The sequence below is a fragment of the Zootermopsis nevadensis genome, unplaced genomic scaffold, assembly GCF_977971745.1.
Source record: "Zootermopsis nevadensis isolate Lab colony 2312 unplaced genomic scaffold, Znev_1.0 Znev_ptg000224l, whole genome shotgun sequence".
Classification (NCBI taxonomy): Eukaryota; Metazoa; Arthropoda; class Insecta; order Blattodea; family Termopsidae; genus Zootermopsis; species Zootermopsis nevadensis.
Genome location: NW_028259353.1, coordinates 106,501 through 122,531, shown reverse-complemented (window position 1 = coordinate 122,531; position 16,031 = coordinate 106,501). Strand labels below are relative to the sequence as shown.

At 39.2% G+C, this 16,031-nt stretch overlaps 1 protein-coding gene across 1 annotated transcript; it reads left to right on the top strand.

Annotated features, from left to right (window-relative positions):
* Positions 1 to 6,219: 6,219 nt before the first annotated feature.
* On the top strand, positions 6,220 to 15,631 carry LOC147870679 (calcineurin-binding protein cabin-1-like). The gene is made up of 10 exons (XM_087342195.1): positions 6,220 to 6,231; positions 6,656 to 6,835; positions 8,251 to 8,388; positions 10,161 to 10,350; positions 10,888 to 11,033; positions 11,510 to 11,623; positions 11,953 to 12,117; positions 13,588 to 13,686; positions 14,253 to 14,359; positions 15,135 to 15,631. The coding sequence occupies exons 1-10, from the start codon at positions 6,220 to 6,222 to the stop codon at positions 15,181 to 15,183; spliced, it is 1,200 nt and encodes a 399-aa protein (XP_087198321.1). The 3' UTR covers positions 15,184 to 15,631.
* The last annotated feature ends 400 nt before the right edge of the window (positions 15,632 to 16,031 follow it).

The following is a 16,031-nucleotide window of genomic DNA, read 5'->3' as shown; positions in this document are numbered from 1 at the left end:
TGTGCTGATTTTTGTCATTCCCCAGTTGCATAAGAGCTTACTTGCTTTTCTGGGAGTGATAGCTGATTTTCTGGCATGAAATTAAAACAAGAGACTTTGTGAATTGGCACTGAAATTATGTAATGAATTTAAAGTTGTAATTGGTTAGTTTAATTTTGTTTAATTCTTTAGATAGGTCAAAATAAATGTTTGTTTGGAAGTGAGTTTAGTGGTTACATACTATGTGGTCCAGCTTTTACAGCATTGTGGTTGAGAGGATGACCTGTAGATTAGCATCCTGAATCAGTAATTGTAAGGATCACAAATGGAAACAGGCACTTCATTGTTATTCATTTAAACTTATCCAGATAAAAAAATTTAATCAGTCAGACCACATGGGAGATGGAGGCTTAGTTGAAATGATAATATTAAAGTTCATCTTATTGGAATAGGATAGGAAGCTGTGAACTGTATTCTTGTGGCTCACAATAAGGACCAGTTGGCAACAAACCTTTGTGTTCCTTGAAAGGCGGGACTTACTTTACTAGCTGAGTGACCATCAGCTTGGAAGAAAGACTCTGTTTCATGGAGTTTCAAAAGGTTGAATTAAATACATGTTCCTTTTGTGTGAAGACAATGAACTTTAATGTTTATTAAACTTATTTAGTAACATTATGATGATAATAAGGAGCCTTAGAATAATTCATATTAGATTCATCAGTTCGAATGACTGCATTATTCATGTCTCAATAAAAGGATATAATTTAAATATATAAGTGAACAAGCAGAAGGTCTACGCCCTCCTGCAAATTTAGTTGTGAGAAATTATCGAGCAGGGAATGTCCGTATTAGGTGTTGAGTGCTGCAAGTGCCATAATGAAGTCTGACGAAGGGAAGTTCGTGTTCGTAAGTACGGTTACCAGTGGGCTTAGTCAGTCAGTGTGCTAAAGAGAGTCGTGCAGTACAATCCCGTGGCGACATATGGAATAATCGTTTAAGAATGCTTCGCGCTAAGTTCATTGTGCAGTATTTTACGAAATCCTACCTGTTTTCATAAATGATGGAAGATTTTTAGGTTATGGAAATGTTTGGTAGTTGGTTTTCTATATGTGATGTTGGTTGGCCTGATTAATTGACGCAGCCCGCGTTTCATCTTATTAGTTTCTGCAAATTTAGTTCCAAGAATTGAATAAACAGGGAAGATGTCGCTGCTGAATCCGCGTGAGGTGTTGAGTGTCTACATGCCAACATGAAGTCTGACGAGTGGAAGTTCGTGTCCGAGACTACGGTTAGCAGTGGACGCTTTCACTCGGTGTCTTGTGTTATAGATAGTCGTGTAGGTATTAAAGATTTGTGTCTGGTTTTGATCTAAGCAGGGTGTGAAACGTCGCTGGGTTCAGTAACAATTCGGGTGACCGAGAGGCAATGTGTGCCAGAATGTAGGCGATCTAGTTACGAAATGTGTGTTATTTGTTTCATAGTGCTTCGTGCTAAGTTGATTGAGCTGTATTTTACGATCCTAGGTGTTGTTCCGTGTGGTTGGTTTCATAAATGATTTTAGGTTATGATTATGTTTGGTAGTTGGTTTCTTATAGGTGACGGTAGGCGTGTTTCGCCTTCATTTGTTTGTAGTTCCTGTCATTTTTAAGGGCTAAGATGTAACTAATGGCGGTTACGGAAGTACTTTCCAGCAACCCCGTTTCTGCTTATGATTTTACAATTTGTGGAGTGGTATTTCAGGCAGCATTTCGTTCGGCAGTGCAGTGGAGTGTGCTAGGTAGGACATCTACTTCAGCCCTTTTGTCGTTAGATGGCAGAGGAGTTCGTCAGGGTGGGCATATAACGATCATCGAATATCGCTAGTTCAGCGGTGGCGGGATGTGTTCGCTGTTTTTTTCGACGTTGCCGTCCCTGCGTATGAGGAGAATGGCGAATTCTGAGGTCGGCGTGATCGTGGGCTGCATTACGAGTCTAGTGCAGATTCACTGTCATATATATATATATATATATATATATATATATATATATATATATATATTGCCATGGCGTGGAAGTTAATTTGATTTTATTAGAATTGATGTGTGTCATCTTTGTGTGAAGGACGTAAAGTGAGAAATATTTTGGTTGCATGGAAGGTCGGTTTAGTTGGCCAGTTGATCATTAATGTGGTGTAGAGTGCCTTCGTAGTAAGAATTAATACTGGTCTCTCAATGCGGATGTTTATTTCGGTCCATGGTTTTGTTTCAGGTAGGCGTGCCTGCAAGCATATGGGATACTATAGACGTTACGCATTTACGAGTCCATCATTACTACAGAGGTAGCAAGACTTTGCACCGGGAGCTGACATGATCATTGTGCATGATGGACACAATTCATCAGGCGATGCGGTTGGGATGATCCACAGACACGTGTTGGCAGCCTCAGTTTTAGTGACTTGCTTGTGGAAATTCAGTAGCTGTTTATTTAAGTTTGTGTAAGAGCCTATCGCAGTGGACAAGGTAGAAGTAATCAGCTAGGGTTACAGGTTGTAATGTTGGTTATGTGGCCACCACACCACGGTCGCACACTTTAGATTCCTAGTGACCAAGTATCACGAGTTAGTAGCATGCCTCACAATGCCACAAGGAAGACCTCAGGCCCTCGTGTGATCTCCTTGCTTTCGGAGGAGGTGTACGGTTATAGATTCAGTGTGAGTGCCTTGTCTGTCTGAAAGAGGAGTTTGAGATCAGGGGATGTGCTTAGTGGCAACTTTCTCGTGAACTGTATCTGTAGTGTGTGGAGTAATATTACCAAGAGATGGCAGACAAAGTTATCTGAATGTCAGTGTTTCAGAAGATCAGTTGTGTGCGTGATGGGGAAGCAGCTTATTTGGAGTTGGAGATGTGAAGAACCAGACAGAATGAGGCACCTGGAGTGTTTGTGACTTGGATAGGAAAGTGCAGTATTCAGGTATGTTAGAGCGTAGAGTTTATTTACATTCCATAGATCCTTCTTAGGACTCAATCAAAGGATGGAGAACAAGTCATTTTCTGCAATATACATAAACCTCAGGACTTCATTCAATATACATAAACTTCTGTATTTTCGACACAATAACAAGTACGTGTTTCACATATCAATGTACATATACTGAGAATTTTAAATAGAAATACAAAAGTGACTTTACATATAGATTATAGATATACATAAAGCTTACGGATTTTCAGCAGAGATGAAAGCGTCTACAGAATAGTAAGAGTGAGTGAAGAGGTAACCTTTCAATGCAGGCTTGAATACCTTTATATCATAATTTAGACTTTTAATTGTTGGTGGAAGATTATTAAACAACTTGATACCTGTATAGTACACCCCTTTCTGATATTTAGTAAAGTTAGCATTTGGCACACATAGGTCATGTTTACGTCTTGTATTTAAATTATGTACATCTGTATTTCTTTTAAGATTATCCAATTTTTCCACCACAAATTATAGCAAGCAGAGTATGAATTCACTTGCAAGTGGAAGTATATTAAATTTACGAAATAATTTTCTACAGGATATCCTGCTTTTGACACCGGCCATTATTCTAATTATTTTCTTTTGCATGTAAAAAACTTTATTACTGTCTGTTGAATTCCCCCAAAAGATTAATCCATAAGACACCACAGAGTGGAAATAAGCAAAGTAAACTAGCTTTAAAGTATCTATTGTCATGGGTGGTATGACTGTTCTCATGGCAAGGCACGCAGAGCTTAATTTGGGAATAATAATATACTCAATGTGTTTCTTCCAATCTGAGGTATTGTGAACTCGTAAGCCAAGGAAACTTAAATATATAAGTGAACAAGCAGAAGGTATATTTCAGTATGAGATCTCTGAAACATTTTGTATATATTTTCAGGTGTTATTTTATTCTGGATACATCAGCACGCCCATTAAAGATCTTGTTATGAATGTACACAGTGATGGAAAGTGGGGGTCATACCGACACCTGCCACTAGACAGCTGTGCCACTGTTACTGTGCCACATGCCTATGTCAGCATAATGACCCGAGGAGATTTCTCCAGCTTCAGGTGGCTGGAGGGAAATCTGGACCCTGACAGGTGTTGATCAACTCTTGTACACAGTAATGTGATTACTTTAAAGTTCCATTATAGTGATGAGGGACCAGAATAAATGTACTTAAAATTTAATGCCAAGTGAGCTTGCTTGATTGTTCAACTTCATGAACAAGAAGTATATCAGAGAGTAAATGAAAGTTAGGTTGTCGAATTAACTAACTTCATAGCGTATAAGCTATCTTAAGAATTTGAAAACTGCTAATGTGGCCAAGAATTTACCCTGTATATAAGGAACCTTAAGGTTGGTTATTGTGTTCATAAGAACCACCCACTTTCACGTATTCTGATCCAGTTGGATAGCAAAAAAAAAAAAAAAAAGGGCATGTAGGTTTAAATTTGTTAATTCTGAAGATGAATTATAGTTGATTACAAATACTAGGAAATTTCCCATCAAGAATGGCGAAAAAATCTAAAGTCATACTTAAAAACACATTTTCTTTATTCTTTTACAAATCAATGTATGAAAATTTAAATTTAATGTTTTTTAACAAAAAAAAATCACTATGTATCTTTGCGTAACTAAGATTGTAGTATGATTTAATGTAGTACAGTCTTAAACATGATTTTATATCTAAGTTGTAACAACTGTGCCTCACTGTGTACATGCACATAGTAGGACGACCTTAACAACATATCCATGGCTATAATATTATCTCATAGAGCCCAAAATCTCTTAACAGGAAATGATCACCAACCAACCAATAGTAATTATTATGTAGTTAAATAATAGTCTACTGCTCATCAATTCTCTTGTCAGCTTTCAAAATCTACGCTGTCCTCTGTGTCTATATGCTGGTTTCTCCATTCACTATTAAAGAACGTCCTGTGCCCTTGTGAGAAATTGCACAATCAACATGAAATTCTGAGGGACACACAGACACACACACACACACACGTATATATGTCTCCATGTCACATAATGTAATAGTTTGTTTTATATATTACATCAAATTTTTTTGTATTTCAGGAAAACTTGGAATTTGTTACTAAAGAATTTTTGTGTTGAAGGGCTAGAGTTCTCTGGACATGACCAGAATGGGCAACGAGTTACAGGACACCTCTGGGCTCTCCATTTGAAATTTATGTCTCTGATTTCTGTTGTAATGTTATAGTCAGTTCTGTGCCTGCATATCTGTTGTGACTATTATTTCCAACTAAACGTCTGTATGTATTTTTTATTAGTTCCTGCATATACTACATATTTTGTCAATTCCATCTTTGTTACCTTATTCCTAACACGTGGCCTCGTGTCTTACAGCGTGAATATGTTCAGGTAGCTTAAATAATATATTCGAGATCTAGACAAAAGAAAACTATCCACATTATCTTTCTGTGGTTTCATTTATAACAAATTAAAAAAGTTGTTTGAATAATGATAGGTAGAACAGTTATTGTTTCATTTCTTTATTCGCAGAAATTTGTTTCTCCCGTGCCATATGTAACTGCTGTATTTTTGGTGGAAATTGCTTCTACTAGCTTCTGTATTACTATTTTGTTGTCAAAGCAACATGCTTACTTTTGAATGTCTTTCTTGTAACAGACGACAAAATAAGATACGAAGGGTTTATTTGCACCGAAATAAATCTAAACTAAATAATAGATCAAGTTATTGACATAAATTGAAGTTCTTTGGTTTCGAATACATAATATTGAATACTTTCATATATTAATATGTATAACTGGATATGGTGAAGTCAGATGGAATCCACTCAAAATTCAGTTTAATGTGTGAATCAACACACACTTTCCAATTGTTATTAACAGAATTATTATGTATTTTGTTATCTAAAAAGAATTTCCAGTCAGTGCAAATAATTGATAATTATTTAACAATGTATAAATTGTGAATTGTGTTTTTTTAATATCCATGGTTTATTATGTCTACTGTCATCTCACTAACTTATGGATCAATGGAACATATTAAAGCTGTATGATGTATGTATAACTATTTAACAAGTTTGAAAAAACAGATGTTTTTTTTTTGTAAAGTTTTCCAGCCCATGTAAGTTTAAAAGAGATTCATCATGCCCCCAGGTCTACTAGTGATCTTGAGATCAAGAAACTGTGAATCTTAACATTCACACCTTGTATTTATCTTTATGACATGGTACTTGGGCAAGGGCCAGTCCCCTAAAGAAAATGAGATTTCAGGTATAAATGGCAGTGAGTATGGAGGTGGCTATCTTCAGGGTTGTTACGCTATGTACTCTGGTAGATTTCCGCCAACGGTTCAGAAGTCATACTGTCTCCGTCAAAAGGGCGATTAACATTCATTGCCCTGATGACAGGCAGTATGACCTCTGAAATGTTGGTGGAAATCTATCAGACTACAGGGAGCAACAACCCAAAAGACAGCAATCTTCATCTTCTGAGTTCTTTTACTGTATAGGCTCATAAAAGTTGTGATCTTTCAGAGGTGGCTGGTGCCACCACCATCAGGAAACATGCACCTCCGAAACACCAGCAGACCTCTACCAAACTACACAGTGCAACAACCCAGAACAGAGCCACCTTTATACCTAAAGAGAATTTAACATAAAAAGAAAAACTTATTGCTTTGCTTTATTGTGAACAGGCTTACTATGCACTTGAGATGATCGGTCACATGAGAAAGGGTGAGTCTGTGCTGGTCCACTTAGAGAGCGGGGGTGTAGGCCAGGCAGCCATCAACATCTGTCTGCACGCAGGTTGTACAGTGTTCACTACTGTTGGCACGCAGGAGAAACGGGCATTCATGAAGAAACAGTTTCCACAGGTATTTCAACAGCCTATTTCCTATCTCATGCACACATAGGGGAGATTTTCCGCCATGATAAATTGAATTATTTTACAGATTCTGAGTGTTATGTGTGAATTTCATTAAAAATCGAAGTTTCGATGTGAAACATACTGTCACAGAACTCAAATACTGCTCCCCATCCCCGCTCAGCTTTCTGCATTGCCTGCTTGTGGCAACATCATGACCAAACAGTTGGGCATACACATAATCACCTTCTACGAAAGCCTGTCAGTGCCAAAACATTTCTAGTCACAATGCAACAAATGAGTTCCCTTTCAAATAATGAAGTATGTGCTCTGTTATGGAATTTCTCACATGACAGCGTTACTGTCTCAGCCATCTGCTGGAGGACTGAACGTGTGTGCTATTTTCCTATTTATATTCTTTGTTTTATTCTTTCTGATTGTGGGGCAGCTGTCAGCTTGTCCTGTTAGATTATGTTCCCATACCTCCACCAGGAACATTCATAATTTTTGTCTGGTTTCTTGGTTGTAAATTTTTGTTTTTGGCCTGGATGGACTCTGGGGGTTCTCAGTGATGCATGACGTGGCAGCAGCTGTCATAAGTTCCAAATATCTAATCTGAATTTTTGGTGTTTAGTATGGGGGGAAATTTGGGCCTCAACATGAGAAGATTGTGGGACATTTTGGTTTTCTCTGTGTTGGGCAAAATACTGTTTTTCTTTGTACATATGAGAGATGATCAAGAATGTCTAGGACCAAGGAACTGAGTACTGGTTCTGTGGCTAGAATCATAAATTCTGTTTTTACCATAATTAATATTCTCATTCATGCATTGAGATAGTACAGGATCCATGCCTTTGACCCAGGCACAGTACACTGTTTGAAATATTCTGGAATGTTTTTAACTTACCACATATGTTATAGGGATTTGCATTGGTATGATGTTGAGACTGTTCAGCAAGGAGAATCTGTTACATCACTGTTAAAGAAAGTGCAGAACTTTTTCTCTAGACCTGCAAGTTATAAATGGATGTATGTTCCTTATAGAATACATAATATTCGTTACTGTCCAGAATGTAAATTCAGAAATGGAAATTTTTCTTCCTCCAGGTTTCCCTATTTATAACACTGGTTAGACTACAGTGACAGAAAATGAAAAGTAAAATAATATGCTTTTAAGACATGCAACCATAACAGGTATTGAAAGGACTTGGCCTTGAAGGTAAGATTCCTAGAGTGTTTTCACAATGGATGTGTAAAGTCATCTTATGCTCCGTTTTGAGAATGTTTTGTAATTTGAAGGTAGTTCTCTTGCTTTTAATGCATACAAATTGTCAAACATGTGTGCATATAATCTTCTTTCCCAGTTGACGGACCGCAATATTGGCAGCTCTCGAGAAACCTCTTTTGAGCAACTCATCATGTCAGAGACAAATGGTAGAGGTGTGGACCTTGTTTTCAACTCCCTCACTGAGGAAATGCTGCTGGCCTCTGTACGCTGTCTTGCCCATCGAGGACGGTTCCTTGAGATTGGAACATTTAATCTTTAGAAGAACAACACTATTGGTATTGTAAAAATTTTACTGATTTCACATGGATTCATTATAGCTTATGCATTTGTTAAGTACTCTAAAACAATTGATAATGATTTACTCTTTACTGTACTTGAAGCTACTGATATAAAAATGCTTAAAATAGTTGTTCTCTATTCGTTACACAGTGCCGTGCCCTTCACACACTGGTGTACTTTGTTTGGAGCAGTATGCACCTATTGTTATCTTTGCTTTGGTGATTGTTCAACTTCATGAACAAGAAGTATATCAGAGAGTAAATGAAAGTTAGGTTGTCGAATTAACTAACTTCATAGCGTATAAGCTATCTTAAGAATTTGAAAACTGCTAATGTGGCCAAGAATTTACCCTGTATATAAGGAACCTTAAGGTTGGTTATTGTGTTCATAAGAACCACCCACTTTCACGTATTCTGATCCAGTTGGATAGCAAAAAAAAAGGGCGTGTAGGTTTAAATTTGTTAATTCTGAAGATGAATTATAGTTGATTACAAATACTAGGAAATTTCCCATCAAGAATGGCAAAAAAATTTAAAGTCATACTTAAAAACACATTTTCTTTATTCTTTTACAAATCACTGTATGAAAATTTAAATTTAATGTTTTTTTAACAAAAAAATCACTATGTATCTTTGCTTAACTAAGATTGTAGTATGATTTAATGTAGTACAGTCTTAAACATGATTTTATATCTAAGTTGTAACAACTGTGCTACACTGTGTACATGCACATAGTAGGACGCCCTTAACAACATATCCATGGCTATAATATTATCTCATAGAGCCCAAAATCTCTTAACAGGAAATGATCACCAACCAACCAATAGTGTGCATCCCTTCCAGATGCGGGGTGATGACTGCATTACGACCATCGCATCATTGCGATGGACCAATTGACTTTGAGCTCAGCTTAAGGCGCGTTCCCGCCGTTGTGGGGGAACGAATCAGGTCGCAGCTTTTAAGCCAAATTCAATGACAAATTACGTAATGCAGGGGTATTTAAGCGCGATCGTGGTTGCGGGGCGCTCTCTAAAGTTTTGGTCCTTCGGTTGAGCGGGGGTGTTTTTCTTAACAAACGTACGACAGAACAAAGGAACAGCCGAGCCATCCAGCTGCCTCCGTGAATAGTGCTTAAAAGATATATATGTTCCTGCGCGTATTAAGGAAAAATAAAGTGTCGTCGATCAGTGCAACACAGAAAGACTTTGTTGTCCATTTGTGTAGAAACCTGCTCCACCTTCTAATTCCCGTATATTCCCAGGGAGTCGGAAACTCGTGCTCACCGACAACCTCTCACCATCATCAACAATCCCTTTCTGTATCTTTACATATCCCACGTCAAGAAGCTGTAATCATATGAGCAAACCAGGCTACGACTACGAGTATACTAAACAAGCAGTGTGACGTGTGGTGGACGGAAAGGGACGGTTACAAGTCACCAGGGAAAGGTACCTACTAACCTAACGTAATTAGGATACGACAGATATTAGAAAGTTTGAAATGTATGAACTGTGTTTGAATCATGAAAAAGTTTGTACTCTCAAAGACTAGACCAGCAAACGAAAGACAGAAGTAAGGGGGGGGGGGGAAACAACAACAACAGCATTCACAGTAAATGTGAAACATGACTGTCGGAAGTAACGTTCTTATAAAGAATCCATTATTATCACAGACGTTTAGGGAATCAAAAATACAAGCTGTATCATACTTAACTTCATCATAAATGTTTTTTTCAAAACTGAGGTCCTAAGGCATTCTTCTCCCAACAGGCGCGCTACCTTCAGGACCACAGAGTCCCTCAAGTCCCCTTGACTTGGGTGCGGGGCATGCAGTTATATCAGTTCTACCTGCCTGATGAACTGCCAGAATTTGATTCCTACCGTGTCACTAGCATCACCGCTGATGTTGAATGTCTGCTGAAAAGGATTGCCTCTCTGATACCTCCTCATTATAATCCAGGTGATATATTTACTATTACTCTGATTTTTAAAAAGAAAAGCAATTTTGTAGGACAATATCTGCTGTCTGTGATAGCCACTTTAATGACGTGGTTGACTTCGTGAAATGCAGAAGGAATATCTTCATGTTGGGTCGTACTGTAAGGCCATATACGAAGGATTGTAAGGCAAACTGTAAACGGAACTCCAGTTTGCCTCCGGCCGTCTTCACCATCTGAGAACGATCAGCGTGCGCAGCCCCCTGCTGTGTGTTTAAATATTTCACAAATGGTCCCGACCCCGCGGCGACACTCAAAGTGTCTCTGATCGGGATGCCGTCTGTTCGCCATACAATATCGCAGCATCTGCAGAATTCTGTGCCCACATCTGCCAAGAGCTGGCTAGCCCACCGTGCATGGTATTCCATTCTGACACTTCGGTACCGGTAACAGCGACCACACGCAAGGGGCTCCACAATGTTGACGTACCTGCTTCTGCCCCATCTATATCGGCTACTGCGAGCACGTACAGAACTGATATGAATTTGTGTTGCTTTCAGCACATCTGGTGGAAAAAGTGATGGCATATATCGATGGGACGAGCCCGTCTTTTCCCGTGTTGGGAGATGCTCGTAGTCAGTTGCCTCGCTCCATGTCAGCGATCTTCTACCTCTTGGCTGACTATTATTTCAAAGTTAATGAATGGGTAAGTAGTTGATAAGATATGTGAATTGTGCTTCCTTTAATCTTAATTTCTTTGGATTCTCTTTTTGAATATTCTACCTTCCTTAATGCCCTCGCTTCACTTCTGTACTGTAACACCAAGACAGACATTTCATTACAAAACTTTGTTAGCATTTCTTCCTTGATTTTGTCTTCAGTGTCCTTGTAAGTATGAAGCTTGTAATTTAGTCCTGTCAGTAACTGCTTCAGGTCGTGTGGGGTAATTCCTGTAAAACCCATATCTTACTTTTCTGTACTGAAATTTTAAAATTGTGCCATGCACATGAAATGTTCGACTCGAACACGAACCTTTGAAGTTCCTCTCCAGAATTATTAATGGACATACATAAGTGTTTGTGGAAGAGTCCTTAGTGTTATCTGAATGATTTTGACACCGATTATTGCCGTGCAGTGTGGAAACAGTGAACACAAGGTTAAAGTGCGGAGTGTCTGTTGCAGGGGAAGGCAATTAGGCACTACCTGCTGGATGTTTGTGTCAATCCTGTACGCATCGACTCCTGGGCAGGAATGGCGCTTGCTCGTGGGAGTCAACTGGAAACTAAACTTAATTCTGTAAGTAAAATATTTACAGTGCGTTCCACTTAATGTAATCACTTTTGCAGGATGTGCATGAAGTGAATGCATGTGTGTGGCTGGTCATATCTGTCTGCGTGATTGAACTTGAGACCCACTGGATGGATTTTGATGAAATTTGGTATGGACTTATGCCATTGGAGTGTACTCTGACTTGCCAACTGCATGGGGCAGAGTCCTGAGACCAGTGGAGTGCCACATGGGAAAAGCGGATCCGCCACTGGGAGCAGACTCCTATGTGTATAATTTTGCTAGTAGCAATCAGTATTTTGTAAATAGGTAAGGTTCAACACAATTTTATGTCGCAGTGTGAACCATTGAAGAGCGAGATGGACTTTTTGCGTCAAGCGTCTGCTGCTCAGCGTTGCTTTCAGCGTGCTCTGGATATTGAGGCGAATCATTCATTGATGTGGATCGAGTACGGCTCCTTTGTCTATATGGTGCATTCCTTCTGTTCCCACCTGCTTAAACAGGTAAGATAAAAGAGCGTTTCTTGTAGCTGTAAACTCGCTTTTGAGCTTCACTGAGAGCAAGAGTCGTATAACAAGTAACTGAAAATGCTGTCCACTGTTTGATGCTGATGACGGAGGATGTACGCAATAGAATATTCTCAGGTGATTGGTCTATCAGTTTGAAGCAGAGGTACGATTTATAATCTCCACCATCAGGGAATGGTGTTTATTGACACACACACACACACACACATTTACAGATTCACTGGGGCCTACATTTGTGACAACCATTGACCTTTGAAGGTTAGGTTACTTATGCAGAGTAAAGTATAAACTCATGTCGTCACCATTAAGCTCACTGATTCAAAACTTGCAAAAACAAGTTAGAGTGACGCACTTATATGATATTTTTCTGACCTTCTGACATGCATAGTTTTTTCTTCAGAAGCAAGATGGCCTTTCTGAATGTTATTCAACATTCTTGTGAACCTAACCTAACCCTGCTGTGGTTTCTTGGAGTATGTTGGTGAGCTCTTCAAAGTCAGTCCTTGCACCTCCCAGATCATCTTTCAGTTGTCCCAGTATGTTAATACTCTTCTTGTTCAGCCACTGCATTGTCTTGATGTTATTTGTGGTGAGAAACTTGCTGATATCTCCAGAGGAGGAATGCGTATGAGATATTGTGACCATGCCAGTCTTTTGCTTCTCTCTCTCTCTCTGGTTTATCTGTGATGTGCTATAGCCATCTTGTTGGAATGATTTCCATCGATGTTTTATTTACCATTCAGACTTGGCCCAGACGCATTTGCTGTAGCAGAACAGTACAGAAAGGCAATTCAGAGTGAAGTAGGAGAAGAGTCAATGAGAAACATTTTAGGAACCATGTGAGTAGGAAAGTAGGTGGAAGAGTTTTAGTGACCCAGTGGTTGAAAGTGTGTTAGTTCTGCTGAGTCAGTCACTGCTGGTGAGGCTTAGCAGTTGCTTGATGAAGGTGTCTGAGTGGTAGGTCTGGTTAGAAAGGTGATAAGAGTCTTTACTCGGTCTGTACACATCTTTACAGTTGAAGTTTTGAAGGTGCTCTCTTATTTCAGTGGTTTCCCTGATGGTGCAGGTGTGACTGATCCTGTTGTACATGCCCAGTTCTTGATTTTGGAGTTGTCTGTCCTCTGTGGAACCGAAGCAGACGACTCCAGACTCAAAGATTGGCGTGCACAAGATCCTCTGCTAATGCAGTAAGGTTTACTTGACCAAATGGGTCTTCATATCTCCACCAGGAGTTGGGAACACATTAGAGACTCCAGACTGGAGATTGGCTGTAACAAAACTCTCCACAGAGATGAAACACTGCGTCATCTTTGACAGACAGAACAGAAGACATAGCCATTATCTGCACCTACAATTTCACATCATCAGGGAAGCCATTTAATTAACAAAACATTCTCATTATTGCATTGTAATTTTTGTAAACCATTGAACACTGTGTGTCTGCAGGAAACAGACAGCCTCAGCCTGGAGATGTTTGAGATATTGGAGAATCGAAAGGAGAAGATGTTGGACACGGCAGAGAAGTGTTTCACCACTGCCAGCAAGGTCAGCGGTCAAGTGAATCTTTGTTTGTTGTTTCGCTGTTCTGAGTGTTTTTATTTTTAAAATTGCAGATGTAGGCCATTTATCTCATATGACTAACTCCATGGAGCAGAGTTTATCGTAAGAAGCTCGTAGTCTCTCGGGTAATGAAGAAATTCCCCATCTTGCGTGCGATCGGAAGGTTCATTATCGTGATGACCAAGTATGTACGACTGGCCCCTGACCAGTCCATTCCTAAGGAACTATTAAAAATCTATTTTAATATTATCCCTTATCCAAGCCTTTGTCTTCCATGTGGTCTGTTCCTTTCAAGTTTTCTGACTAAAATTTTGTATCTATTTCTTATCTCTCCACGTGTTTACCCATTTGATAATTCCCTTTGATTTGTCATCAAAATACAGAAAGGCAGCTCAAAGACTAGGTATGCTTCGCCCTGTCTTTAATAGGAGAAATCGCATGTCCATCGGAAATGGCGTGCTGTTTTGTTAGACGGTCATATGTCCTATGATAGATTATACTTCAGCTATAATTTTTGTGGCTAAAATATCAGGACTGGTGTATGTTGACAGATATGGTATGCTGCAGGAGAGGATTGTGGAATACAAGATGAGCGCTGGGTAAAGTGGCAGAGAAGAGAGACCACAATCCAAGAGTTTTCCTTAGCCATTTTGCAAAGGTAAGAGCAGTAGGCTTCCTTGGTGTTTTTATAAATGGATTATAATTATTCTTGGTGTTGTGAAATAAGAGCCCGGTTAGAGTCAGAGGTAAAATGATCAAGAGAATGGGGTTTGTGAGTGGGATCCTGGGAGGGCTGGCAGAGATGGCTTTGAAACTCCTCCACAGACGACGCGAAGTGGGAAATGCCCTCAGGCAATTTGTCTAGGGAGGCAGGATTGGACTGGTCTGAAACTTTCCTGTCGGCAAGGTCACGAGTCCCGTAGGTCAGCTGGCATAGGCGCATCATAATCCTGGTGTACTGATTAGGAAAAATGTTGTCAGCCCAAATGTAAGTTTCTATTTCCTGGATCTGATTAAATTTATTGCACAAGGTTAACAACTCACCAGAGGTTTGATGGAGTCCGAGGCGGACGCGTGAATCTCGCTGCCTGCTAATCACCTAAATATTCTTGGAGGCCGGTGACCTTCCGTATGTTGATCTCATATTCCAGCTCATCCTTCCTGAGGTAGTCCAAATTCGGAAGTGCACGATCCATTGTAAAGATGATAAACAGCTGACAGATTAACAACAATTCACAATAATCAGTACAAAAGAAAAAAATGTGAGTGCAATAACAGAAGACCTTGAGTTAGATAGAATCACAAAACCACGCTCTGTGCTACCACTTGATATGCACAAAGGCCCAGAACCCTTGATAAGAAAATGGTTTATTAACAAACTATGAACTGAACAAGAGTATGCCTGTTGAATATAGACGCGACGTTTATTGCAGGCTTGCGAACACCTTCATCAGACGCAGGCTAGTTATGCCCGTAGGATAAGCTACAGTAATCCACAGAACTTGGCAGTTGAAGCCTTAGAAGTCTACTATAGGATCCACGCTTGCATACTTAAATATTTGGAGCAGAATGAAGGCAGAAAGCTCGATGACAATTTGAAGACGCTGTTTGAAAAAATGCTCAAGGATGCTGCCGCAGGACCATTCATGGCTTCTAATTTGAGAGAAATAGAAGGGTAAGCGTGTTTCTGTGTCATAAGCTACCGTATTGCTTATTAAAGTAACTTGCAGCAGGTGTGTTGTATGACAGCCTTGTGAATTAGTTTTGTTAGAGTACCCGAAACTGTTGTCAAGTCTTTTAAATTATAGATTCCAACAGAAAGTGAGTGAGCGAAAGAGTGATTCATTTGTGGAAATTTGCTTGTGTTTATTGATTGTAGCTGCTAATTTTAACATGTCTTTATCTGAAATAAACATGATTTTCAAATTTTTTTATTTTTGTTGTAATACTATGTGGGGGCTTTTTAAATGTTTGTGGAACTAGGAAGTTGTTTGTAATAAACTGAGAATTTTCTTTAGTTCCATATTTGTAAGTATTCTCTTAAAATGTCTCTGTTGTTTCAACAGGTTTATAATTTTCTTTCGTATTCCGTATTTACTTGCTTTAGGAAAGCCGAGAGTGACGAAGAAACGACCGCCCGTGTCTTTGGATATTTTCGAAGAGGTCCCATTTACAAAGAAAGCACGTCTGGATTTGCCTCTGGTTAGATTATTATTAAATATAAAGCACTATATATAGTAACAACTGTGAGCACATATTTAAGAATGCCTCATTGCAACTTCTTTAACAATTTGTAACCCAGTGTCAGCTGGCAATTGACGTGACGGCGT

Excerpts from the sequence above, each read along its gene's own strand:
- LOC147870679 (XM_087342195.1), top strand. Across the intron at positions 8,389-10,160 it reads TTAGAAGAACAACACTATTG|GCGCGCTACCTTCAGGACCA; the intron begins GTATTGTAAAAA and ends TTCTCCCAACAG. Across the intron at positions 14,360-15,134 it reads TCCTTAGCCATTTTGCAAAG|GCTTGCGAACACCTTCATCA; the intron begins GTAAGAGCAGTA and ends CGTTTATTGCAG.